The sequence below is a fragment of the Engystomops pustulosus genome, chromosome 1 (genome assembly GCF_040894005.1).
Source record: "Engystomops pustulosus chromosome 1, aEngPut4.maternal, whole genome shotgun sequence".
Classification (NCBI taxonomy): Eukaryota; Metazoa; Chordata; class Amphibia; order Anura; family Leptodactylidae; genus Engystomops; species Engystomops pustulosus.
The window spans coordinates 217,605,569-217,631,989 of NC_092411.1; the positions used below are offsets into that span (position 1 = coordinate 217,605,569).

The following is a 26,421-nucleotide window of genomic DNA, read 5'->3' on the forward strand; positions in this document are numbered from 1 at the left end:
GAAAATGGCGTCGGCTCCACTTCCGGTGGAGACCGGAAGTGACGCGCCGTTCAGAGTCCCAAGTGGGGGATGACGTCACTGGCGGGAAATTTAAAAGGAGATCCCACACAGGAGTCCTGTGTGTTATTCTGCAGCCACAGGAGCTACTCCAGCTATCGTGGAAGACACTGAGTAGAGCACTCTCCACCAGATAAGATGAGTTCTAATGAAGGTGGTAGAGAATCGGTGGACACCGCTACGGTAAATTCGGTAGAGGGATAGTCCGCTGATTGGTGAGTGTGGCCTTACCATGCCTTTAAACTGGTCCTGATGATGTCTTATGTGATTTCTTGTTTTAGAGGGAAGAATCGCATAGGGGGAAAGCCACTGTAAAATCTAAGAATCGAGTATGTAGAATCTGTGGAGATGATCTGCCTGACTCATACTTAAAACCCAATTGTGACCAGTGTATTCAGCGCCTGTTAGCACAGGATCAGTCAGCCTTATTTGAATCCATGCGCACACTAATCCAGAAGGAGGTGCGTAGTTCCATGCAGGAAATGAGAAAATCCCTCACAACAGGAAATTCCCAAAGCACCCAGGCATTATGATGACTCAGACTCAAGCCAGGAGCAGTCGTTGGAGTCAGAGGAGGAGGATAGGTCAGGCAGGCCTTTGTTCCATATTGAACATATCGACCATCTTATTAAACTAGTGAGAGCGACTATGGAGTTTGAGGAAGAAAAAGAGGAGCGCTCAGTAACGGACGTCATTTTCCAGGGCCTAGGAGAAAGGTTTTTCTTATTCCTGAAAATATTTCTTCCCTTATCAAGGCGGAATGGTGAAAATCGGACAAAAAAGTGTTTGTCCCCAGGGCAATGAAAAGGAAATATCCTTTTCCAGAAAACGAGACAGATCTGGGATAAGGCACCAAAAGTGGACGTTTCAAAAGTTTCCAGGAAAAGCGCTCTTCCGGTGGAGGATTCGGGCGTACTTAAGGATCCCATGGATAAGAAGGCAGATAGCTTTCTAAGACGCTCCTGGGAGGCTGCCGCAGGCGCATTTAAGCCTAATATTGCTGCTACATGCGTCTCCAGATCATTATTCGTATGGCTTTCCTAGCTGGAGGAGAAAATTAAGACAGGTGCTTCAAGATCGCATCTTATTTCAGAGGTCACCACTGTGCAGAAGGCCTCAGCCTTCTTAGCGGATGCCTCGGTGGATGCTCTGCGTTTGTCAGCAAGGCCAGCGGCTTTATCAAATTCAGCTAGAAGGGCCTTATGGCTGAAGAACTGGGCAGGTGACCTACCATCAAAAAGCCATGTATGTAGAATCCCTTGTGAGGGAGAGTTCCTATTTGGGTCTGCTCTAGATAACATTTTAGAGAAGGCGGCAGACAGAAAAAAGGGATTTCCCAGTACAAGACCTCAGGAAAGAAAATTTTTTCGTTCCTCAAGGCGGTTTAGATCTCTAGAGATCCGGAGATAAAAAGGAAGGAAAATCTAGAGGCTTCATGTTCTCTCGACCTCAGGACTCGGGTAAACGCGCCGGTCAGCAATGACTCCAGGGGTCCTGTAAGGGGGAAGACTCCCTGTTCAAGGAGGAGTGGAGGAAAATTACAGGGAGCGGATGGATCATGTGGATCATACAGGATGGCCTAAAGCTAACACACACACACACACACACACACACACACACACACACACACACACACACACACACACACACACACACACACACACACACACACACACACACACACGTGCCTGGAATAATAGCAAGACAGGCTCTGGAAGCAGAGGTGAGGTCCTTATTGGGAAAGTAAGTGCTCAGCCAGGTGCCACTTCAGGAACAGGGAACAGTATTCTACTCAACCCTGTTCTTTGTGAAGAAGCCGGATGGCTCCCTCCGTACCATCATAAATCTAAAACCATTGAATTGCTACCTGCGGGTGGACAAGTTCAAGATGGAGTCCATAAAGTCAACAGTAAACCTACTCTTTCAGGATTGTTATATGGCTTCCGTAGATCTGGGGGATGCATACTACCACATCCCTATTCATCCAGACAGTCAGAAATTCCTGAGAGTGGCGGTAGTATTGAATGGCAAGATAGAACACCTTCACTTCAGAGCACTACCCTTTGGAGTGGCTATAGCTCCGAGAGTTTTCATAAAGTTGATATCCGAGGTGGGAGCCTATATAAGGAAGCATCAAGGCACCTTCATGCCATACCTCGACGACTTTCTATTGATTAGCAAGTTCAGTGGAAAAATTGGAGATCCAGATAAAAGTGGTGCTGTAAATTCTACATCGTTTTGGTTGGATGGTGAATCTGAAGAAATCCTCCCTTATACCTGCCAAGTCAAATCTTTCTAGGCATCAGATTGGATTCCAATCACCAGAGATCCTTCCTTCCACAGGACAAGGTTCTGAAGATAATAACCTTAGTGGAAAAATTGTACAGGCAACCATCCCCTACCATAAGGGAGGCTATGAGGATTCTGGGTCTCTTCACGGCAGCAATCCCAGCAGTACCTTGGGCGATGTATCATGCAAAACCTTTACAACTCTGTTGAAGAACTGGAACGGAGACCAATCCAGCCTAGACTACAGGATCAAGCTTCCCCAGAAGATTCTAGATTCCCTGGGATGGTGGTTAAGGGAAGAAAACCTCCAGGTAGGCAAACCATGGAGAGAGGAGAATCCCCTATCTATGATCACAGATGCAAGTTCCTGGGGTTGGGGAGCCCAGGAAAAGGACCTCCTGTTTCAGGGGACATGGAGAGAAGAGTCCAGAAGGATGTCCTCAAATTTCAGAGTTAGAGGCCATCCTAGAAGCGATCAGACAAGCCTTACCGGTAATTCGGGGGACAGAGCTGAAGATTGCTTCAGACAATGTCACGGCAGTGGCATTTGTGAATCGCCAGGGAGGTACCAGAAGAGTCTCTATTGAATCTCTCTAATGAGATCTTCAAGCTAGCAGAGACCAATTTAAGATCGGTGGCTGCAATGCATATAAGAGGCAAGGACAATCTGGAAGCGGACTTCCTAAGACAGGGGGAATGGTCCCTGAATCGGAAGGTATTCTCCAAGATAACCAGACTCTGGGGTCAACCAGAGATCTCTTCGCCACAAGAAGGAACAGACAGGTCCAGCTTTTCTGCTCCCTAGACCCGAGGGATCAACTGTTGAGTCTGGATGCATTCTCGATAAGGTGGGACTTCAGCCTCTCGTATGCATTCCTACCTCTCTGTCCTCCCGAGAGTTCTAAAGAAGATAAGGCAAGATCAGGCCAGAGTCATTCTTAAAGCCCTTTTTGGCCCAAGAGGGCATGGTTCTCGATACTGAGGGAACTTTCGATATCAGACCCTTGGATCCTTCCAGAGAACCACGATCTCCTCTCCCAGGGCCCAGTCTTCCACCCTCAGATTGCGAATCTCCATCTGACGGCCTGGAATTTGAGAGGCGCATCTTGAGAGAAAAAGGCCTCTCAGATAAGGTAACTACAACCCTGCAAAAGCGTAGGAAGGTAGTTACCTCTAAGATTTATTTCAGGGTCTGGAGAGTATTTTCAGATTTCTGTAGTCCAGAGAGGATAGATTTAGCTCATCCAAATGTGGCTAAAATACTAGATTTTCTGCAGGCAGGCCTAGATAAAGGCTTAAAGTGCAGATTTCGGCCCTTAGCTTCTCATCCCTGGATAGCCCGGTTCATAAAGGCTGCATCCCGTATAACCCCGTTTAGGAGGTGCATGGTGCCACCCTTGGACCTCACTCTGGTCTTATATTATCTACTAATAGACCCCCTTTGAGCCCTTAGTCTTGTCCGTTAAAGTGGTTAACTATTAAAGTAGTGTACTTGGTAGCAATCACTTCAGCTCGTAGAGTGGGAGAGATCTCGGCTCTATCCTGTAGAGCGCCTTTCGTTAGAGTGTTAGATGACAGAATGGTACTTTTGACAGACCCGGCCTTTTTACCTAAAGTAGTCTCTAGGTTTCATAGATCCCAGGAGATTAAGCTTCCATCCTTCTGTAGTAACCCATCTACGGATAGGGAAAGAGAATTTAATAAATTCGATGTTAAGAGGGCCATTGAAATGTATTTAGTCAGGACTAAAGATTGGACAAAATCTGAGTCTGTTCTTGCCTCCAAAAAGCTTCGGATATGGTTATAGCCAGTTGGATCACACAAACTATTAGCTCAGCCTATGTAGCAGCAGGGCAGCCGATACCAGGAGGTCTAAAAGCCCATTCTACCAGAGCAGTCTCTTCTTCATGGGCAGAATTCAGAGAGGTATCAGTTAACCAGATTTGTCAGGCTGCCACTTGGTCCTCTCCTCACACTTTCTATAGGCACTATAGACTGAATGTAGCAGGTGCACAAGAGCTATCTTTTGGGCGAAGAGTTCTTTCTTCGGTGATCTCTCCCTAATTTTCTTCTATGCTATTCTCTCTGGTTGGGTGCTGTCGTGGTGAGGGGAAACCGGTAATTGTGTTTCCTTGAACCATGACAGTACCCTGGTTATTCCCTCCCTTGTAAATTTCTTTTCTCTTATACACACACACATACACACACACACACACACACACACACACACACGTGTGTGTGTTACAGAGGTGTGAGATATTCTCATTGGAAGATATGCTGAATGGATACGGTGGTCAGAAATAATCAAACATTAAGTCCCATGCAGTCTCTGTAATCCACTGAAGAAGATGGGGTGTACCGCACCTTTTAAGGTCTGGATTTCCTGTCCCTGGAGGCGGATCCCTCTCTCTGGTTGTGTGCTGTCGTGGTTCAAGGAAACACAATTACCGGAGAGTAATTACCGGTTTTGCGCGTCATAGTGAATTGTGCATGGAGTTCCTGTCTGCTCACACTAACAGGGTACCCTTTCCATAGAGCATCTTCATGAGCAGCCAGACTAACACAGGTAAAATGGGAAAGTGAGTGCAGAATATTATGGTATCATGTGACTAGCTTTGATTTGTGAATGAAGAAGGAATCCATGCGCCTAGAACCATTTTTGTTTATTGACTTCTCATGCACAAAAGTGTCCATGGTCTAGAAACAAGCTTGGAGAAGAGAGACTTCAGGTTCTGGACCATCTCCATACTGAGCAGGTATTATATGGCAAACACTCATATGTTGAAGCACCCTATCGGGCCTTAATTTATATTAGCACCCTTACCCAGGAACACACATAATGGAGATTTATCATACTCGGGCACAGGATAACGGACCTATGATTGCGGCCACACCAGCCCCCACCACCACCACCAGTCACGCCGGATACATCAACCAACCTAAAAAAGCCCACTCCAGTGGAAGCCAAATGGAATCTCAGTTATCAAACAACTGACTTTAATAAATTAGAATGTTAAGACTTTAAAATTATGTACAAGGAAATACGATTCCATCAAAAATATAATTCATTATAGCTTTCCCATCCCCTAAACCATTGCCAGATTTGGCTTCATACTTTATTTTTTTTATTATTTCTAAAAGGAATAGTCTACCCAAATCTCATTTTTCCACCATGATCCAAGTCTCCCACTTTCTGTTACTATCTTCATATGTTACATTAGGATGGTTACCTAGCAGCGGTTTTTATCTGCCTCTGGCGACACATCTTATATACTTGACTCCATGGAGATCTATATTTTCCCATCACAGATCTTGCTGCATGATGGACTGATCCACACAAGTGTTTTTACAATTTTTTTCCCCCCTCCTTTAGTCAAACTGATCATTGCTGTATTTTGCCATATCTTACAGAAAAGGCAATAAGTCTTTTGTAAACCACCAACAAATGTAAGATTGAACTTGCTACAATTCCACAAATCATTCCAAAAGTCCATCTTGGTCCTAGGTGTGTATAGATTTCACTTACAAACACAGGTCCTAGAGTTCGGGCAGCGCTGCCAGCAGCAGTTATCCATCCCATATAGACCCCCTAGAATAAAATTAATCAAGTCAGAAGGACTGAGAACTGCATGTGATTATAAAATTAACCAAACAGTTTAACAATGTGTACAATGTCTCAGAAGACGTACAGTGTTGGATGCATACAAAGAACCCCCAAGAAGAGCCTGGGACTTCTAGAAAACGGTGAGGAATTTAGGCTGAATGTATATTCCCCTAGATTTCTACTAGCTGTCACTCTACAAAAAGCTTCTATGACAAATCTGTCCATAATCATGTGATGTCATGCCGGTGCCCAGCTAATTAGTGTCAGAGTAATTAGAGCTGTGTGTTATAATGTGAGCTTTGTGATATCAAACAGGGTTGGAAAAGTTTTTGACATCATGAGGATCCACAAATACAGGTGACATGTAGGCACATTGATGACTATCTGCCCAGAGACCCATAGTCTGTGGTTATAGAAAAATGTTTGTGTTCAGGAGGCCTGGACAGCAATAATCCAGACCTTCCACCAAAATAATTCTATTTTTTTTTTTGGTGCACATATAGTTCTGCCATACGCAGCCATGCGTACAGAAGCCAACAGCTTGTCAGAAACACCACAGTTATATCCTATAACACAGGTAATAAATCCTGGTCTGAATTGGCCTATGGAATGCCAGCAAGAAAACCGTGACATTATAAAAATTTCGCAATACAATGGCATTAATTTGGTAATAAATAAGGTCTTACCTGTGGTTTTGGACCTATTATTTTAGAATACAAGGTATAACACATGACACTACAGACTGGATATCCCAAACCAATCAAAATGTCAGACGTGATATACTGTGCTAAGTGGACAATGGGTGTATAGAAACACCAGGACTGAGTGGCTGGACATCCCGTTGGTTCTACTGTTTGATTGCCAGAAGTTGAAAGACTGGAAACCAAGAAAGTTGAATTATGATTTGTTGTATTCTGGATATCTGTATCAAACAAAAAAGAAATAACATTATGGTTGAGAATGCATCTTCCTCTTATAATATGCACTCTGTTTATAGTTCTATACCTCTCCACTGTATGCTGGGATACCGGTTTCCCCACGGTAGCAGGATGAAGAATCCAACCCAAATAGTAGCAAGTCCCCCAAGCAGAAGAATTCGTTCTCCTGTCCTGAATTAAATGAAAAGTAATGAGACATTCAGTAAATTGGAGTATAGGATTTCACCATGCCCTTTCTTCCTACAGGAGGTGTCTGGCAGCAGCTTATTCCCCTCTCCCTAGTGAGAATACATGGATTCTTAGCCAAATGCTAAGGCTATTGAAAGTGTATAGCTACTGAAGGGGCACATTATATATTTTATTTGTTTATGACAGGATTGCAGGAGACAGACTAGAACTATAGGGGTAAAGGAGGAAAGCTACAACTCCAGCACAATGTGCTGTGTAAAACTTGAAGCTGGGATCTGTAGTTAAAGCGACCCTGCCATTCAAATGAACCCACCCAAAATAAATACTTGCTGGAAAATTGAGAGATAGCGCTTCTATTACATCATTCAGCACTGCATGTCATGTGTCCGGGTGATGTCATTAGAGGTCCTTTACCCCCCCAAACATTTGCAAAATCTACCCCATTTATGTATCTGATCACATGAAATCACAGTATGATGCCATGGACTATTTCTCCCCATCCCCATGAAGGCATGCTGTGATTTCATGTGATCAAATACATACATGGAGTAGATTTTGTAAATGTTAGGCGGAAAAGAACCTTAGATGACATCACCTCAGCACATGACTTAAAGTGGTGAATGGCGAAAAGGGGCATGGGGATGAGCTGCTGACTTACAGCTGTATGCCAGGTAAGAGAACAAAATTGATTTAATGGGAATGTGAGGGAAATGGTTTTTAGCTAAAAGAAGGCTGGCATTAAGTTAATAGGGCTCTTCAGGAAATTTTAAACTAACTGTATTTATGAAAAATGAGACAGGTTCTCTTTCAATAGAGCTCTGCTGAAGCCATATCAGGGGGTGAGGGATAAAGATGAGCAGAGATTGATGGTATACCAACCAAGGCACAGTGAAAAGGTTACAGTAGTGTTTGGAGTAAGGTGACATGTTTAACAATGTTCTGGGATGCTGTAGTAACATACAAATACAAAAATAATAAATAGAATGGGGGATATTTATCATTGCTGCCGGCAGCAGCAAGTGCGCAGGGGCAGGGACAGTAACGCCTCGCGCCGGCCCACTCCAGTCCGGCCGCGCCCCCCCTTCACGCCCCACCTTCACGCCCCACTGGTGTGAAGGTGGCGGATCGGGGCAAATAATCGCAAAAGCTAGCAATAAGCTAGCATTTGCGATTATTTCAGGGCCTCTGCGCCACTGGCGGTGGGCAGAGGTTATCCCCCAATAACTATATCCACCTTGAATTTAAGAAAAAAAAAAATTAGTATTCATCCTATAACAGCATTTATTGTTGACATGTGAACAACGTACTTTTTAGAAATGATCTTCACTGCTATGAAAACTATGATCGACTCAACACCAATAGATGCCAGGATTATTCCATTGTAGAACACAGCCTGCGTCCTGCTCCACGCATACATGTCCATTGTAAGTGGGGTGGAGATCCTAAAGAAATGCACAAGAGTTCACTTTATAGCTAACTAAATATGTTATATTTCTCCAGTGAGAGTGATCATCAGAGAAGTCAGATACTAGCCGTTATAAATTCACCAATAAGACACTTGGGGTAAAGTTATGCCATAGCACCAGTGTCGGATTGCGGTTCCTAGGGCCCACCGATCAACTTCTAGAAAATAGACTCTAGTATGCTCCAAATTGGATTGTCTCCTACTCTGGGTTCCTGTGCTGGGTTAGAGCCTGGGCCCATCGAGGGATCCTCTGGTGGGGGAAGTCTGACACGGCATAGCACTTTACATTAGGAACCCTGCTTTCTATGAGAAATATTTAGAGGGGTTGCCCTACAATGACAGTACTTACACTGTTATACAATGCAAATAACAGCAGGTTAAAAATCATATAGCTGCTATTGATGGTCTCTAATACATCTGGTGTATTTATTATGCTGTTTGTGCATGTTTTTTTGGTTTGGACTGTCAATTTTTTTTCTGGTGTGCCTCCTGTAACTTTTTTAATATGTGTCAGTGTCACAAATTTCCCCTTTTTCTGAAGCTGACAGCTTTTAATGTACCGTATATACCCGAGTATAAGCTGACCCGAGTATAAGCCGAGACCCCTAATTTTGACACAAAAACTGGAGAAATCTATTGACTCGAGTATAAGCCGAGCGTGGGAAATGCATTGGTCACAGCCCTCCCAGTATATAGCCTGCCTGCCCCCTCGAGTATATAGCTAGCCAGCCTGCCTGCCCCCTCGAGTATATAGCCAGCCTGCCTGCCCCCTCGAGTATATAGCCAGCCTGCCTGCCTGCCTGCCCCCTCGAGTATATAGCCAGCCTGCCTGCCCCCTCGAGTATATAGCCAGCCTGCCTGCCTGCCTGCCCCCACGAGTATATAGCCAGCCTGCCTGCCCCCTCGAGTATATAGCCAGCCTGCCTGCCTGCCCCCTCGAGTATATAGCCAGCCTGCCTGCCTGCCCCCTCGAGTATATAGCCAGCCTGCCTGCCTGCCCCCTCGAGTATATAGCCAGCCTGCCTGCCCCCTCGAGTATATAGCCAGCCTGCCTGCCCCCTCGAGTATATAGCCAGCCTGCCTGCCCCCTCGAGTATATAGCCAGCCTGCCTGCCCCCTCGAGTATATAGCCAGCCTGCCTGCCCCCTCGAGTATATAGCCAGCCTGCCTGCCTGCCCCCTCGAGTATATAGCCAGCCAGCCTGCCCCCTCTAGTATATAGCCAGCCTGCCTGCCTGCCCCCTCTAGTATATAGCCAGCCAGCCTGCCCCCTCGAGTATATAGCCAGCCAGCCTGCCTGCCTGCCTGCCCCCTCGAGTATATAGCCAGCCTGCCTGCCTGCCCCCTCGAGTATATAGCCAGCCTGCCTGCCTGCCCCCTCGAGTATATAGCCAGCCTGCCTGCCTGCCCCCTCGAGTATATAGCCAGCCTGCCTGCCTGCCCCCTCGAGTATATAGCCAGCCTGCCTGCCTGCCCCCTCGAGTATATAGCCAGCCTGCCTGCCTGCCCCCTCGAGTATATAGCCAGCCTGCCTGCCTGCCCCCTCGAGTATATAGCCAGCCTGCCTGCCTGCCCCCTCGAGTATATAGCCAGCCTGCCTGCCTGCCCCCTCGAGTATATAGCCAGCCTGCCTGCCTGCCCCCTCGAGTATATAGCCAGCCTGCCTGCCTGCCCCCTCGAGTATATAGCCAGCCTGCCTGCCTGCCCCCTCGAGTATATAGCCAGCCTGCCTGCCTGCCCCCTCGAGTATATAGCCAGCCTGCCTGCCTGCCCCCTCGAGTATATAGCCAGCCTGCCTGCCTGCCCCCTCGAGTATATAGCCAGCCTGCCTGCCTGCCCCCTCGAGTATATAGCCAGCCTGCCTGCCTGCCCCCTCGAGTATATAGCCAGCCTGCCTGCCTGCCCCCTCGAGTATATAGCCAGCCTGCCTGCCTGCCCCCTCGAGTATATAGCCAGCCTGCCTGCCTGCCCCCTCGAGTATATAGCCAGCCTGCCTGCCTGCCCCCTCGAGTATATAGCCAGCCTGCCTGCCTGCCCCCTCGAGTATATAGCCAGCCTGCCTGCCTGCCCCCTCGAGTATATAGCCAGCCTGCCTGCCTGCCCCCTCGAGTATATAGCCAGCCTGCCTGCCTGCCCCCTCGAGTATATAGCCAGCCTGCCTGCCTGCCCCCTCGAGTATATAGCCAGCCTGCCTGCCCCCTCGAGTATATAGCCAGCCTGCCTGCCTGCCCCCTCGAGTATATAGCCAGCCTGCCTGCCTGCCCCCTCGAGTATATAGCCAGCCTGCCTGCCTGCCCCCTCGAGTATATAGCCAGCCTGCCTGCCTGCCCCCTCGAGTATATAGCCAGCCTGCCTGCCTTCCCCCTCGAGTATATAGCCTGTGACGCACCAGGACCCAATGTCGGAGCCGCAATGGATGCCGGGGAGCGTCAGAAGGAGAGTTCACTTTGTTTTTTTCCTTGACTCAAGTATAAGCCGAGTTAGGGGTTTTCAGCACAATTTTTTGTGCTGAAAAACTAAGCTTATACTCAAGTATATATACGTATTCGTCTCTCAATTTGGCCGCAGCTTTATCTTCCTGACACTTTTACTGCACTTCTAGTTTACCAACACCTTTTTCTGGGACAATTTGTGTTGCACACTTGGACTCACAAATAGCAAGTCTACCGAGTTCTAGAACACGTTTTTGAATGTGACACCTTAATAATAATAACTCCTTTATTTATATAGCGCACACAGATTACGCAGCGCTGCACAGAGCTTGCCAAATCAGTCCCTGTCCCCAAAGGGGCTCACAATCTAGTAATTCTACTAGTATATTTTTGAGGGTAGGAGGAAACCCACGCAAACATGGACAGAACATACAAACTCTTTGCAGCTGTTGACCCTGGGACTCAGACCAAGGTTCCTAGCGCTGTAAGGCTGTAGTAATGCTAACCACTAAGCCAGCATGCTGACACTTTCTGCATACACCAAATTAAGTATCTGTGACACAATCTAAAATCTCTCTGTCTAATAGAGCACACAGTTCATGCCCAAAAAAACGGACACAAATAATAAATGTGCACAAATGTGTCCTAAGCTTGAATGGATACACTCGTAAATCATAAGTTTTGTAACTTATGTAGATCTGTAGAAGTGCTTGTTTTCAAATGTTACTTTTTAGTGCCACTATTTAATACTATTAGAAGTGGGGAAATCTCGACTTCAGTGCTACTTTCTCCTCCTTTGTGACTTTATACCTGCAATTTACTTCTGACAATGTTGGTGAGGCTATCACACTGGGCCATGAAAGAAACATGATAAACCAGGAACACTTATTCATAGATCCAGGCACCATGACTGCTGTAATCTTCTTATATTTGTTATCCATGGCCTCCTTCCATCTAAAATCAACATTTAAAATTATACTAATGAGCCCGAGGCCCCTCTGTGGTGAAGCTTTACAAACTGCTACACTGTCTAAATCTTCCCCCTGCCCCCCACTCCCTCAGCAGGAGTTGCTCAATGTATTTACGACACTGTACATTTTATGTACAGTTACAATCCTCTTTGTGTCATCCATTTTTAGATTGCTATATTATGTGACAGTTACAGCTGTACATTGATGCACACATTTCTGTTAACAAACGCGACTGCAAATAACAATTATGTGAATACTTACGTCTCAAAAATGGCAAATATGAATAAAATGATGAAAAATAGAAAATTTGATGAGACAACTGCAATCTGGTCCACTGGCTCTTCATTATCATTTGTCAAAGCCATTCCTACGGGAAGTTTAGTGAATGTCAGAAGCCAAGAAGAACAAATTCTATGAAAAGCTTTAGGCCGCTTACACACAAGCAGGTTTTATAGGGCAAAATCGCATAAAACGTGTAGCGTGTTCTTACGGGAACATCCATCTTGAATGCTGAGAAACTAGAACTAAGTTGACATGTCGAGTCCAGTTGCTCTCCATAAGGCCCCTTTCACACTGGTGTTGCGGGGACATATATTCGGCCGCAGACAGGTGAGCCACTGTACAGTGCACAGGAGAATATAGAGTGCCATGTCTTGCTATGGAGAGGGGAGCGTTGAGCAGCACCCGGGCGAACATATGACAGTGTGAAAGACGCCTTAGGGACAGATGTTCCAGCCAGCAAACGTTGCAAGTTTGATGAGAATTGGACACATCAAACTAGCTTGTGTGTAAGCACCCTTAGATTTGCTTTCCATTCAAGCTAACAGAGGAAGGAAATCTTTAGCATACCCTCACAGGTGCCACGTAAGGAAGACCAACGTTCATTATGTGAAGAACATAACATCGTAGAACTTTACTATAGTATGGCACTACAAATAAATGCTATGCTCTTCTGATAAGAGCTCTAGAGGTCTTAGATATCATACCATCAAGTGGCCCAAATAGTATGATAGTAGATCATATGGCATAGCCCCACCTCCCTAGCTACTACCAATATGATTTCACACCACTGCAATGGAAACTTGTATAATATTGCAAGCCAAGAAATTCAGAGACCAAATCCAATGCTTCCATGTTTCTCAAGCAAATTCTGAACAACTTTTGCATTGTGGCAGGACACATTACTCTACTGAAAGAGTACACTGACATTTGGGTGTAATGTTGACATAAAAAAATGTTTCAGGTCACAAAATTTCTTAAGTAGTATATGCTGGCATTAACCTTTTATTCATGTGTGCTTAATTTTGTTCTTTTGAGGTGTATGTTATAGTCTATATCCACACACCACAAGACCTGACACCGACCTGTTCGGACGTGTTAAAGGAAACCTAGCAGTTAGAATGGTAGGGGTAAGCAGTAAGTACCGAGCACCAGCTCAGGGTGAGGTCAGGGTGAGCTGGTGCCGGTACTTACTTTCGTTAGTGTTATAAACCGCGGTATCGCGGTTTTAACACTTTTTAAACTTTAGACCAGAAGCTGCTTCGGCGCTGCGTGCGCACGATCGTGTGCGCGCCTACATAGGAAATAGCGGAGATGCCGCGCGCACGGTCGCGCGCAGCGCCGAAGCCTCTCCTGCTCTAAAGTTTAAAAAGTGTTAAAACCGCGATACCGCGGTTTATAACACTAACGAAAGTAAGTACCGGCACCAGCTCACCCTGAGCTGGTGCTCGGTACTTACAGCTTACCCCCTGCCATTTTAAATGGTAGGTTTCCTTTAATTACTTATATCTATAAGTGTTTTTTCTTCTGTCAATACATCAAACATATCATGACCAATACATATCACCCCCTTAAATTGTGCAATTGTTACAAGATGATCAATGTTAGTCACTTTATTTAATTTCATTTTCTGTTACATTCCTTTTTTCCCCACACTGTCCCTTTAGAACCAAAACATACTTTTGGCCCATGCAAAACTGTCCCAACTATGTTATATTCCCGGCCTACATTTCTTTGAGAAACACTTATTGTGTAGAATTTAACTGAACCCAATAAGTACATGGTTTGTAAAGCAGGAGATTACTGGGGACAGATAAAGGGAACTTGTAACAACATTTTTGACACAGCTCCCCGACCTGATAATTTGTATCCCGTCTAACAGTCTCTTGTAAGGACAACATTGTTACTACCTAGAGGCCCTTAACCTTCCTGCCGCAGCCCTATTTTGTCTTTGCATTTTAATTTTTCACTTCCTACCTTCAAAAATCAACCTTTTTTATTTTTCCATGTACATAGCTACGTGATGGCTTGTTTTCTGCATAACAAATTGCACTTCAAAATGGTGATTTTTAGTATTCCATGCCGTGTACTGGGAAAAAAATTCCAAATGCAGTGAAATTGGTGAAAAAAAACACGTTTGCGCCGTTTGGATTTTACGGATTTCACTGTACGCCCCAAATGACATGTCTACTTTATTCTTTGGGTCAGTACATTTACAAGGATACCAAATTTGTTTAGGTTTTATAATGTTTTCATGCATTTACAAAAATTAAAACCTCCTGTACTAAAAAAAAAAAAAAAAAAAATTATATATATATTATATATATATATATATATATATATATATTTTGCCATCTTCTGGCACTAATAACTTTTTCATACTTCGATGTATGGAGTTGTGGGTTGTGTCATTGTTCGCAACTTTTGATGAAGTTTTCAATGCTACCATTTTAAGGACTGTACGACCTTTTGATCACTTTTAATGAAAAAAAAAATTTTCCCCAAATTTCCGTTCAGGGGTTAAACACAGTTATAAACCGTTATTATATTTTGATAGATTGGGCATTTCTGGACACGGCGATGGCTAATGTGGTGCTTTTTTAACTTCTTTTTTTAATTATCTTTTCTATTTTTTAGACTCCCTAGAGTATATGGGGATTTTCCTCATCATTCATTACAATGTGCTAATCGATCGTGACAAGGATTTTTTTTAAGCCACCGGCAGCTTTGATGCTGGCGATTGTGGGTGTTACCGATAGGTCTTTGCTGCAATATGCAGCAAATACTTTCTGACTATGTAGAGGGCTCAGCCTGTGAGCACCCCCTCCAGCACCCCTATTATGTCACATGTCGGTAAGGGGTTAATAGTTGATGCATGATTGGCTATAGAAGATGACTACACATAACAGTATAATTACCTTCAGAGTCATAGTTTATACTTGCTAGGTGTCTTCCGTGATCATCTACTCTATGTTCTCTGCAAGAAGATATTGAGAATATAAGTGTCATGAAATGTTAGTTGTAAAGGTGCCAAAAGCCATAGTGAGATCATTATTGGACAGTTCATGTATGTATTAATTACCTGAATATTACAAAGATCAAAACGATATTCACAACCCCAAGAAGAGCTCCCATCAGAGAGGGTGCAGTGTACATGTTCACTTGAAGATCAATGGCTTTGAAGGTCACTCCTACTTCTCCTATTAATGTAAAAATTGCCTGGATGGCTAGAAAAGAAAATTGTTCTCCTTCATGTCTTTACTTAAAATTACAATACTAATATCTTCTCCATAACACCACTAGTAACATACCTACCAGGACCAAGGATAAATCCTAGGGCTTGAAAAGCACTAATGTTAGCCATGGCACTTGTCCTTTCTGATAGGGAGGTGGCACCAGCCACATAGGATCGAACGACTGCTACATTTCCTAATGTGAACAGAAGTGTAGAATGTATGAATATTGCAAATTACAAACTACATTTTGGTACACTACATACTGGTACACTAGACATAATTGCTATTAAATTGTTATATTTTTATAGCTTTATATATTTTTCACTAAAGAATCTGCAAAAGGTGCAGCAATAAATGTTCCCAAGCCTGTAACAATCATATTGAAGAAGTATATCATTGATCTTTAGATATTCTTAGAAAGAAAAATTTAAGTTCATGATTTACAGGTGTCATTTCATAAAGTCAAACCCTCTGTTTATAAACTTTTAGTTACATTATCGTGAGAGTTTTCATGCACATCCAAATTGCTACCATGCAGTGGCAGATTAAGTGTCCCATGTGCCCTGGGCTGTTCACACGACTAGGGAGCCCCACCAGCATCCAAACCCACATGTGTCCAGATGTTAGGACTTAAGTACTACTCTACATCCTCTGTATACGCTATATCCTTAATCTTGTACGGTTTTTACAATCTTGTACAATTTAATGCTGAACTACAATCGTGCTCTTATAACCCATCTATTTAGAAAAGCTAAACATTCCCGAACTGCATGAAACCCTCCAACCAGACTAGATCTTCCAGACAGTATCGGAGATGTGGATGCTACCCCTGGCTGCCCAGACTCTGTGCATCCTGCAGCTGAACTCCCCCTCATACTCTAAATACTCATGTATAAGCCGAGGCTCCTTTATTTATCCCCCCCCCCCCCCCAAAAAAAAAAAAAAACAGGGAAAAGTTATTGATTGGAGGACAACCCCTAGGGTTGGAAATGGAGCCACTACTCATTACTGAAACGTCCACAGGCAGGGTCCACCTTTACCGAAATGTCCACCGGCAGGGTCCCCCTTTCATTAAAGGGGCCATCAGAAGTGGATATTTCATTAAAATGTCCACTCCAGAAGCCCCCTTTAATGAAAAGTCCGCTTCAGATGCCCCTGATTAATGAAATGTCCGCTTCAGATGCTAAAAAAAAAAGCCTCTTCTTCCCGGTCCAGCGGCTCTGTCTTCCGGCCCAGACGCATCACTATGACGTGCCGGTGTCGCGGCCGTGTGACATCATAGTAATGCGCCCGGCCCAGAAGAGCAGAAGATGGAGGCGCGGAGCCAAGGAGAAGAAGCCGGAAGGTGAGAATAGGGTTTTTTTTTTTTTTTTAAAAGACTGATGGCGGATCTTCATATAGGGTCCCGGGTATGGCGTGGCCCCCGGGCGCTTGCCCATACCACCTATATGAAGATCCCCCATTGCTACCATTTACTTCTCCAGCACCACTATGGGCCATGGCTTTCTCTAGCAAATTCAGTTGTTTATACAGATCGCTTTTTTATTTTGCACCTTTTTTGTTTAATTGCAGACAATTGGAAAGATCAAAAAAAGTCTTTGCTCATTAATGTACACAGCCCATTTTGACAGAAAAACTGAAATATCACATGGTTATATGTATTCAGACCTTTTGCTGTGAAACTCCCATTCTGTCCATTTCCTTCTGCTCCTCGAGATGGTTCTACTCCCTTATTGAAGTCCTGCTATGTTTAATCCAAGAGAGCAACCCACGGACCTACATGTTGCGGCTCTTAAGGCTTAACATGTAGGTCCATGGGTTGCTCTCTTGGATACCTGTGCTTATGATTGTTTTTTATGCATGATTTTAAAATAAAGAAGAATGTTTTTATATTGAGCCACGCTTCCTGAATTTGCGTATTTGTGCCGAGGTTATATCTATTTTCTGCACTATGATGTACAGAAGCCAGTATGTGGATCTGCGAGCACCTGCACTCAATTGGAAGCCTAATGCTGCAAGAGGGGTGAGCTGTTTTTTGTTTATTATCAGGTGCGCATTATATATGAACCTAGACGTTTTAGCAGGCATTTATTAAAGGTGCGCCTTATAATCCGGTGCGCCTCATAGTCCGAAAAATATGGTAAAAAGCTCACATACTTATGACTACAAAGCTAGTGATCACAAGGCACTGGGAGGAGTCAGTAAGTCTCAGTAAGGAACAAGTAATTAGGCAAATGATCACTACTAGCACGTCCAAGAGGGCTATCGCATATCAAGACCTAAAGCTACCAGGAATGAAGACTTAACTATACTAAGAGTAATTTCTAAGGTTCAGTTTGGTTTCATTTGTTATTCTTATTGTCAGATATCAATAGGGTCAACATCTGCAAAGAGTTTGTATATTCTCTCCATGTTTGCTTGGGTTTCATCCATATCCTCCCACACTGTAAAAACATACTGGTAGGTTGATTAGATTGTGAGCCCCAATCTAATCAAGCTCTGTGCAGCGCAGCGTAATTTGTAGGCGCTATATAAATAAAGGAATTATAATAATTAAAGTTGATTGCTTTTAAATAATAGAAGTAACTGCATATTACTGACAGTAAGATTAGCCATGGTAGCACGAAGAATATGCAAAACATGTATCATTGCATTCCCCTCTCAATTCGGACCTATTGAAAATATATTGGTTCATAAAAGACATGGTGATACTACTGCAAGGATGTATCCAACCATGATAAAGATATATTGAACAGTCATGGAATTGGGAAGATATGCATGCAATATATGTTGCTGTATAGTGAGATTTTATTGTATTATATACCATCATCTGTCTGACTTGTTTAAAACCAATTAAAAGTAAGAATTTAAATAAATAAATCATGATTGCATCATTGCCAAGATGACTCATAGCCAAACTAGCTCAAAAAGTGCTGAATACATGACTGTGTGATATTTCAGTTTTTCTTGTTTAATAAATTATCAAAAATATCTGCATTTCAGTTTTGTTCTGCCGAGATGGAGTGCAGAGTGAACATTAATGAGCAAAAAAATAAGATTTTTGATCTTACCAATTAACTGCAATGAAACAAAGAGTGAAAAATCTAAAGGGGCCTGAATACTTTCCAAAAGTATGTTGATAGAATCTGAACCCATGGCAAAAGGATGAAATCAAATGCATGCCCTGCAAGCCTATTATTCAGATTAGTGCTCAAGGCCCATGCAATACATAACAACATATGTAATTTCACTTTAAGAAAACATAGGAGTAACATACCTGATCCAAAACCAACTAAGGCTCGAGCACTAAGCATGTAATACTTGTTGTGTGAGGCAGGTACATGCACATAGGCATAAAAGCAGCTGGCGGCTATCAATATAGATATGGAGACCACAAGAGGTTCTCTTCTCGGCCTGTGGTTAGACCACAAACCAAACAGGGGTGAAGCAACCATCTGTCCCAAACTGTAAGAAGCTATAACCCAGCCAAGAAAGCTTGTATCAGCACTTGGGTCAATCTAACAGAAATAAAGATACAGGTTATTAAAAATGTGCATGGACATAGGGCTCTTTGCTCCAGGGAATTGGTTGATCAATCCTGCTCATCTTTAGGCCGCATGCACACAAACGTATGTCGGCCGGGCAGGCATACGTCCGCCGCCCCTCTCCATAACAATGCATTACGTACGGCCACAACACGGGTTGATTTCATGCATTATGAAGCAAACATACCTTCAGAATGCAGTAGCTACACTGATGTAGAAGCATATCTTGTTAAATCCCTGAGCCAAATGGTTTTGCTGAAAAAACTATTATAGCATTCACAACCTTGTGAAATCTGGGTGCTGCTGGCTGCCATACATAAACATTACACATGGAGTTTCCTGAACTGTCCAGAAAGGACAAATCAACATGAGCTGGATCACTCATACACAGCAGCTGGGGGATGGTGAAGCGATTGATTACTTCTGCCTGTCAGGCACAACACAGTGGTTACATAATTCTCTGAGCAGTGCATACTTAACCCCTTAATGACCGCCCTATCGGCTTTTTACGGAGGTCATTAAGGGTACTTCTTCTGACGCATACGCCTTTCTACGGCGGCCGGGTCTCGCTAATGCCGGTGTCGGGCTGTGATCTTACAGCCCAGACCCGGCACTAACACCCGGGATCAGGATGCGTGGCCGCGGCGTGTAAGCGTGTCCCGCGTAGATCGGACCACCCCCGGTGTGCTTACCGGGGGATCCGATCCCTCCTGCCGCAGCCCCGGGTTCCGACGAGTGACCCAGGGCTTCCAGCTCCTCCACCATTTTATTTAAATAAATAAAATAAAAGTCCCATAATCTCCCCAGTTACACATAAAATGCAAATAAAGTATATAAAACACGTACATATTTGATATCACCGCGTCCGTATCATTCTGTACAATAAATCTAAATCAATCTTAAACCCGCTCGGTGAACGACGTAAGAAAAAAAACTTGAAAAACTTCCCGTAATATACAATTTTTCATCAAACACCATCACAAAAAATGTTCTAAAAAGTTATCAAAAAGTTACGTTCATAATATGATACGACTGAAAAGAACAACTCTTTTCGCAAAAAATAAGCCCTCAACGAGGTCTGACAACAGAAAAATACAGAAGTTGTCAGTAGTAAAAACAATGCAATATTTCCTCCAATATTGGTTTTGCTCAGGAAAATTGAGCAAAGATAAGAAAAACTACCGTATATACCGGCGTATAAGACGACTTTTGAAGACAGAAAAATCTTCTGTCTTCTCTGGGGTCGTCTTATACGCCGGTAATCGTCTTATACGGCGGCATGGAGAGGGCTCACGGGCTGAGCCCTCTCCATAGCCGGTAAGTCTTTGCTGCATATTGCAGCAAAGGCTTACCGGTAACACCCGCGATCGGTGCTAGCACCGATCGCGGGTGTTTGCACAGCGATGGCTGCCGGCAGCCTCAAAAAGCTGCCGGCAGCCTCAAAAAGACATCGGGGGGAAAATACTCACCCTCCGTTGGCCCCGCGCTGTGCTGTCTTCAGTCTTCCGCGCCATCTTCTTTCTTCTGCTGGGCGCCGCCATGTCTTTCCCCGGGTCGGCGCCTAGTATGACGTCAGCAGCGGCGCGTCATACTAGGCGCCTGCCGGGGAAGATCAATGGCGGCGCCCGGCAGAAGAAAGAAGACGGCGCGAGCATCGGGGTGAGTATATGTTTATTGTTTTTTTAATGCTGGGCTGTATACTACTGGGGGCAGTGCTGTATACTACTGGGGGCAGTGCTGTATACTACTGGGGGCTGTGCTGTATACTACTGGGGGCTGTGCTGTATACTACTGGGGGCTGTGCTGTATACTACTGGGGGCTGTGCTGTAATGGGAATGTTGTTGTTGTATGCCTTATGTTTATGAGCGACAGTTTTCCTGCTATATACCTGCATGTCATAAGAATTTACATTTAAAAAAGGACCATGTTAAATTCAAATCTGTTTTTGTTAGGGATTTTTATGCAGGGCCCCAACAGCCCTCTTGACTTTTGTAAGGTGAGTCCTAATTAACCCTTTCATGATTGAACATAGAGACCAAGACATGTCAATCTCTTAGTCAAGATCTTCTCCCGTTTAATAATCAAAATGCATAATATATATCAGACAGAAGAGTCATCAAAGGGGTGTTGTATGAATGGAGATAAGGACTTAGATTCTATTGGCCATTATGTTTTTGTACCAGCACATTCTGGGAAAAATGACTAGGCCTTGTTTACAGCCATGCTTATCTACACAATGGCTCCTAGAAGCTTCTTCATAACCAAAATAAATAACAAGAATACAGAGGCCCGAAGGACAGTAAGAAATGCCAAGGATATTGTGAAAAGGCAAACAACAGTTTAAATGAGAAAAATAGCTGAATTAAAACATTTAACTCTATAGCTTCTTAGAGGGAAGCATACCCCCCCCCCCCCAAGGTGGCCGCTGTATCTAAGATGGCGGACAGTAGTCAAGATGGCGTCCGAAACCAGTACGACCTCTTTAACAGTTTTTTTTTTTTAATTTTTACCGGTGTTTTGTATGCGTTGGAAAAGGGGTAGTCTTATACGGCGAATATATCTTAAACTCTATATTTTAAACAGGAAAGTAGGGGGGTCGTCTTATACACCAGGTCGTCTTATACGCCGGAATATACGGTATATAAATGAGGTATCACCGCAATCGTAGTGAAGCAGAGAATAAAGATAAAATATTATTTTTATGTTACGGTGAGCGGGGGGGGGGGGGCGGGGGGGATGCTAAAAATCAAAAATAAAAATTGATGATTTTGTTTGTGTCCCCCTTGACATAGTTAATAAAACCTTATGAATAAGCTATAGACCCCCAAAATGAATTATCTATACATTGTATCTCATCCCGTAAAAAATAAGCCCTCATATGTTTGCATTACCAAAAAAAATAACAATTTATAGGTTGTACAATGTGACAATACAAATCTGCTGTGAATGGCGCCTCCATTCATTCTATACTCGGCCGTGCGCCCATACAGCAGTTTACCACCACATATGGGGTATCAGTACACTTGGGAGGAATTGAGCATCAAACGTTGCAGCGTGTTTCATCATTTAATTTATTCTGAAACTGTCAGTTTGGCCTAAATGAATGTATTTTCCCAAAAAATTCCATAGTTTCTAAATCGCAGGTCCATATTGTTTTAACCCATGTGAAACACTTAAAGGGTTAATGGACTTAATAGAAGTTGTTTTACATACGTTGAGGGGTGAAGTTTCTATAGTGGGGTCATTTATGGGGTTTTACTATTATTTAGGCCTTTCAAAGTCACTTGAAAGCTGAGTTGTCCCTCAAAATGTGAGTTTTTGCAATTTTCATAAAAATGAGAAAAATCGCACCTAAAGTTCTGCGCCTCATAACATCCTAGAAAAATGAGAGGACACATAAAATATCATCCCAACATAAAGCAGATATTCTGTAAATGTTAATTATCAAGCTTTTGGGTAATTTTACTTCCTGTCTGGAAAGCAGAACATTTCAAACTTGGAAAATGAAGAATTTTTACAAACTTTTGCCAAATTTTCACTTTTTTTCAGAACGAATCGCAAAACTTATCACTTAAATTTTATAACTAACATGAAGTACAATGTATCACGAGAACACATTCTCAAAATCACCAGGATATGTTAAAGCGTTCCAAAGCTATAACCAATTATCATGAGACATGTCAGATTTGAAAAATCGAGTCTGGTCATTGAGCTGAAAACTAGTGTCGGTGATAAGGGGTTAATGTGAGAGGAGAAGTGCTGAGCCAGGCACAGAAACGACAGAGCCTCATTAGCACAATTTTCTAGTTGTTTTTTTCAGCAAAACCACTCAGCTTAGGGATTAAACAAGATATGATTCTGCATCAGTGTAGCTACGGCATTCTCAAGATATGTTTGGTTCATAATGCATGAAATCAAAATGTTAGATTTTGTTTAAAGGAAATTTACCACCAGGATGAAAGTTTGTAAACGAAGGACACCTACATGGCGGTCTGTGCCCCCTCTGGTAGGATCCACTCTTCTTTTAGCTTTTTATACCCTTGTTTTTATGAAAAAAAAAACGCTTTAAAATTCATGCAAATGAGCCTTAGAAGGCCCTTTGACTCATTTGCATAATTTTTAAAGACTTTTGTCACAAAAACAAGAAGCTAAAAGAAGAGAGGATCCTGCCAGAGGGGGCACACACTGCCATGTAGGTGTGCTTGCTTTATGATTCTTCATTCTGGTGGTAAATTTCCTTTAATCAGCTTTCTGCCCTGTACTATACTGACAGCTGTAAGAAGCCTGATAAAGGCTCATCTTAAATAACAGTACCCAGATAGGCTAATCACAATGTTGTAGTCTGATGTTGAAACAGCAAGGAGAATATTACCTAGTTATGGAAAGAGTTGAAGGAAATCTAGAGTTAAAATCAAGCCTGATAAACCAGGGACACTTAATCATAGAGCCAGGCACGGCGACTGCGGTAATCTTCTTATATTTATTAGCCATGGTATCCTGCCTTCTAAAATCAACTCAGTGTTCTGGATCACAAGCTATTACACTGTGCAGGAGCACTTCCCCTACCCACTGCATGCTGCAGCCATTAGACTATACAGCAGGTAGAGGATGGGGGAAGTGTTTAGGAGCAGGGGGACAGTGAGACCGCATAACAACCTGTGAAATCAGAGCGCGGAGCGGCTCTGGCAACACCCCCCAGGAACCCTTTTGACTTATTAGCATAATTTGATTTTAAGTTGATTTTAGAAGGAAGGAGGCCATAGATAACAAATATAAGAAGATTCCCAAAGTCAAGGTGCCTGGATCTATGGGTCAGTGCTCCCGATTTATCATGCTTTGATGGTAGATTACCTTTAAGTGAATTCCAAACGTTGCAATTACCCTATTTGGTGACCCTTTTAGGAAACATTTCTGTAGTGCATGTATGGTAAATCCATGAAATCCAACGGTTCTAAAATGGATTAGTTTTAAACAGAAGTTGTAACGAACACAAAACAGACCATTTTCTTTTTTACAGTTGTATTCTCTTCAATGTTAAGACACTAACATCAGAGCTGATTAATTTACAACAGAAATCCAAAATACAACATCCAACACAGGCTTCATCCGTAACCTGTAGTCTTCCTTTTCTAGTATAGTAACGGTATGAGAGGTAACCAACCTTTTGAAGATATGGCCATATTGAGGTCACCACAATTGAAAACCCTAAAAAAGTAATGGTTTTACTTTAAAGTATATAAATGTATACAAGTAGGCTTATAACATTATATACATTAGTACTGTATATAAAACAATATTTTGTTATATTTTGTTATATTTTAACAACGACTTTCCTGAAAAACAAGGAAAGGTTTTTAAATATCTTAGACATCCAAAGACCAAATATATAGTGGCACATAATCCTTGTGTTGGTAAAATTGAAAAGCAGAAACAAATATTAAAAAAAAAAAATTAATTATAGGTAAAAAGAAATTGTAAGTCAAAAAAGCAGTACTCACCTACACTGCTGAGAAACATGGTAAGGTACATGACTCGGATGGACCACCATCTGCTTTTATGTTCTTGTTGTGATTCCACTATTAATCTGTGAAGCAGGAAAAAGTAAAACACTGCTGAGGTTGTGGGCTCTGTATACAGCTATTCTCAGTAGCCAAAACACACAGAATGATACAGGAAGCACACACCGAAGTATAAAAATGTTATTAGCATCAGAATAGGGCAAAAAGAAGAACATTTTTTTGGTACAAAAGGTTTTGATTTTTAAAAAATCTAATTTGTTTTTTAAAACATTAGAAAACCTATACAAATTTGGTATCAGCGTGATTGTACTGAAAGAATACTGAGAGGTTTCATTTGCAGAGCACAGTAAAAGCCATAAAAACAGTGTACACAAGAAAATGAGGAAAATATGTTTTTTCTATAATTTCATCACATTTATTTTCCAGCTTCCCAATAAAAGCATGGAATATTAAATACTATCACAAGGAAGGACAATTTGTTACACAGAAAAAAGGCCCTCATACAGCTCTGTATAAAAATAAAAGATATATTGATCTTTAAAGAGGACCTGTCACCCAAATTTTTGGCACTAGGAGCTGCTTACTAAAGTAAACAGCTCCTAGTGCTCGAACAAACGCTACAGTGTTAGAGTGATAGCGTTAACGGAAACCAGTGTAGTCGTCGGACTGCTCACAAAGCGGTCCGATGTATTCATGAGGGCGGCAGTCACTGCCCCTAGGCATGCCCCAACCTCGCCCCCTCATGAATACGTCGGACAGCTTTGCGAGCTCCAGATTTCCATATTAGTTTTGTTTTGTACTTTAGTAAGCAGCTCCTAGTGCCTGAAAATTTGGGTGACAGGTGCTCTTTAAAGATAGGAAGTGACTAAAATGAAGATGCAAAAAAACTAAAATGAACGTTTTTCCCTAGAATGGGATAAGGTAAACCACACCTCTTTGAGATACCTAAAAGGGGCATGGTTTTTCTTATCCGACCCAGAAAATGTATTTGCATATTTTCCAAGCGTCAATGGCTATAAGTTTCCACATGCCTACAGGACGGAGTTAATTGCAGTCTCCATAAGGAGAACTCTTACTTCCTGACCCTGGTTAAAGAATCTTGCTCTTACCCTGAATGTGGCGATCGCAGCAATGGTAATCCTTCATCGTCATGATCTATCTCTGAAGCCATGGTGCTGTTCTGTTGGCTCTGAATGCCACATGATTATTAAAATAGAAAGGAAAAAAAGTTACAAAAAGTTACATGTTAAATGAACCAGAGAATTATACAGGACACTGTAACAGGGGTAATCTGACATGTGTTGGTGAGGTCAAATTGCTCTCTATTCTCTCTGTTTTTTTGGCAGAGCAAGGTGCACAGGCAGTACAACCGCAGAAGACCAGGATATACATACCGTATATAACATGACACCTGCATAAGAAAGGGGTTTTTCAACAGGTTTCAGGAGCTTTAGCAGGAATTGATAACTCAATGTGACTGGTAAAGGAGCAGACTGCAGCACACAATAGAGCAGCTGGTGCACATCTTGTGCATTCAGCATAAAAGCTTACATATCGGTATCCAGCACACTCCTACCTTAAATCGTAGCGAAATCTGCACCAAACTCCAGGCTTCAGAAAGCAGGTCACAGTGCATTCACATCACATGACCAGTAAGACAGCCGCTTCCGCCCTTCACCGCCATTTTTGTTGTGGGAAAAATAAATGCTGAATTTTTACAAGCAACGGCACATTTTTCTATAAAGATTCATATATGTTGTTTGCATAAATGTCCAACGTTATGGTGCTGTACTCTGCACTGCTTTCCCACTACTGTAAAAACTACAACTCCCACAATGCAGTGCGACACACGGTTGCGGCGCGCGAGTGTTTCAGCTACAGAGCCATGTACAATAGT

General features: G+C 42.9%; 1 protein-coding gene across 2 annotated transcripts; it reads right to left on the bottom strand.

The window, feature by feature from the left end:
- Nucleotides 1–5,322: 5,322 nt before the first annotated feature.
- On the bottom strand, nt 5,323–26,416 carry MFSD8 (major facilitator superfamily domain containing 8). 2 transcript variants are annotated; one of them, XM_072119391.1, is made up of 13 exons: nt 26,101–26,416; nt 25,634–25,713; nt 24,504–24,589; nt 24,167–24,210; nt 18,737–18,977; nt 15,539–15,652; nt 15,306–15,450; nt 15,142–15,200; nt 12,206–12,311; nt 8,385–8,519; nt 6,956–7,059; nt 6,637–6,872; nt 5,323–5,935 (listed from the first exon to the last, which is right to left on the bottom strand). In XM_072119391.1, exons 1-13 carry the CDS (start codon nt 26,158–26,160, stop codon nt 5,729–5,731), a joined length of 1,617 nt encoding a protein of 538 aa, XP_071975492.1. In that variant the 5' UTR covers nt 26,161–26,416; the 3' UTR covers nt 5,323–5,728. The 2 variants fall into 2 exon arrangements, with proteins under 2 accessions (XP_071975492.1, XP_071975491.1); XM_072119390.1 differs by lacking the exon at nt 26,101–26,416 and adding an exon at nt 25,919–26,073.
- Nucleotides 26,417–26,421: the final 5 nt, after the last annotated feature.

Excerpts from the sequence above, each read along its gene's own strand:
- MFSD8 (XM_072119390.1), bottom strand. The coding sequence starts at position 26,065 with ATGCTGAATGCACAAGATGTGCACCAGCTGCTCTATTGTGTGCTGCAG. Across the intron at positions 24,590-25,633 it reads CTGCGATCGCCACATTCAGG|ATTAATAGTGGAATCACAAC; the intron begins GTAAGAGCAAGA and ends CCTGCTTCACAG. Across the intron at positions 15,653-18,736 it reads CTTAGTTGGTTTTGGATCAG|GAAATGTAGCAGTCGTTCGA; the intron begins GTATGTTACTCC and ends TGTTCACATTAG.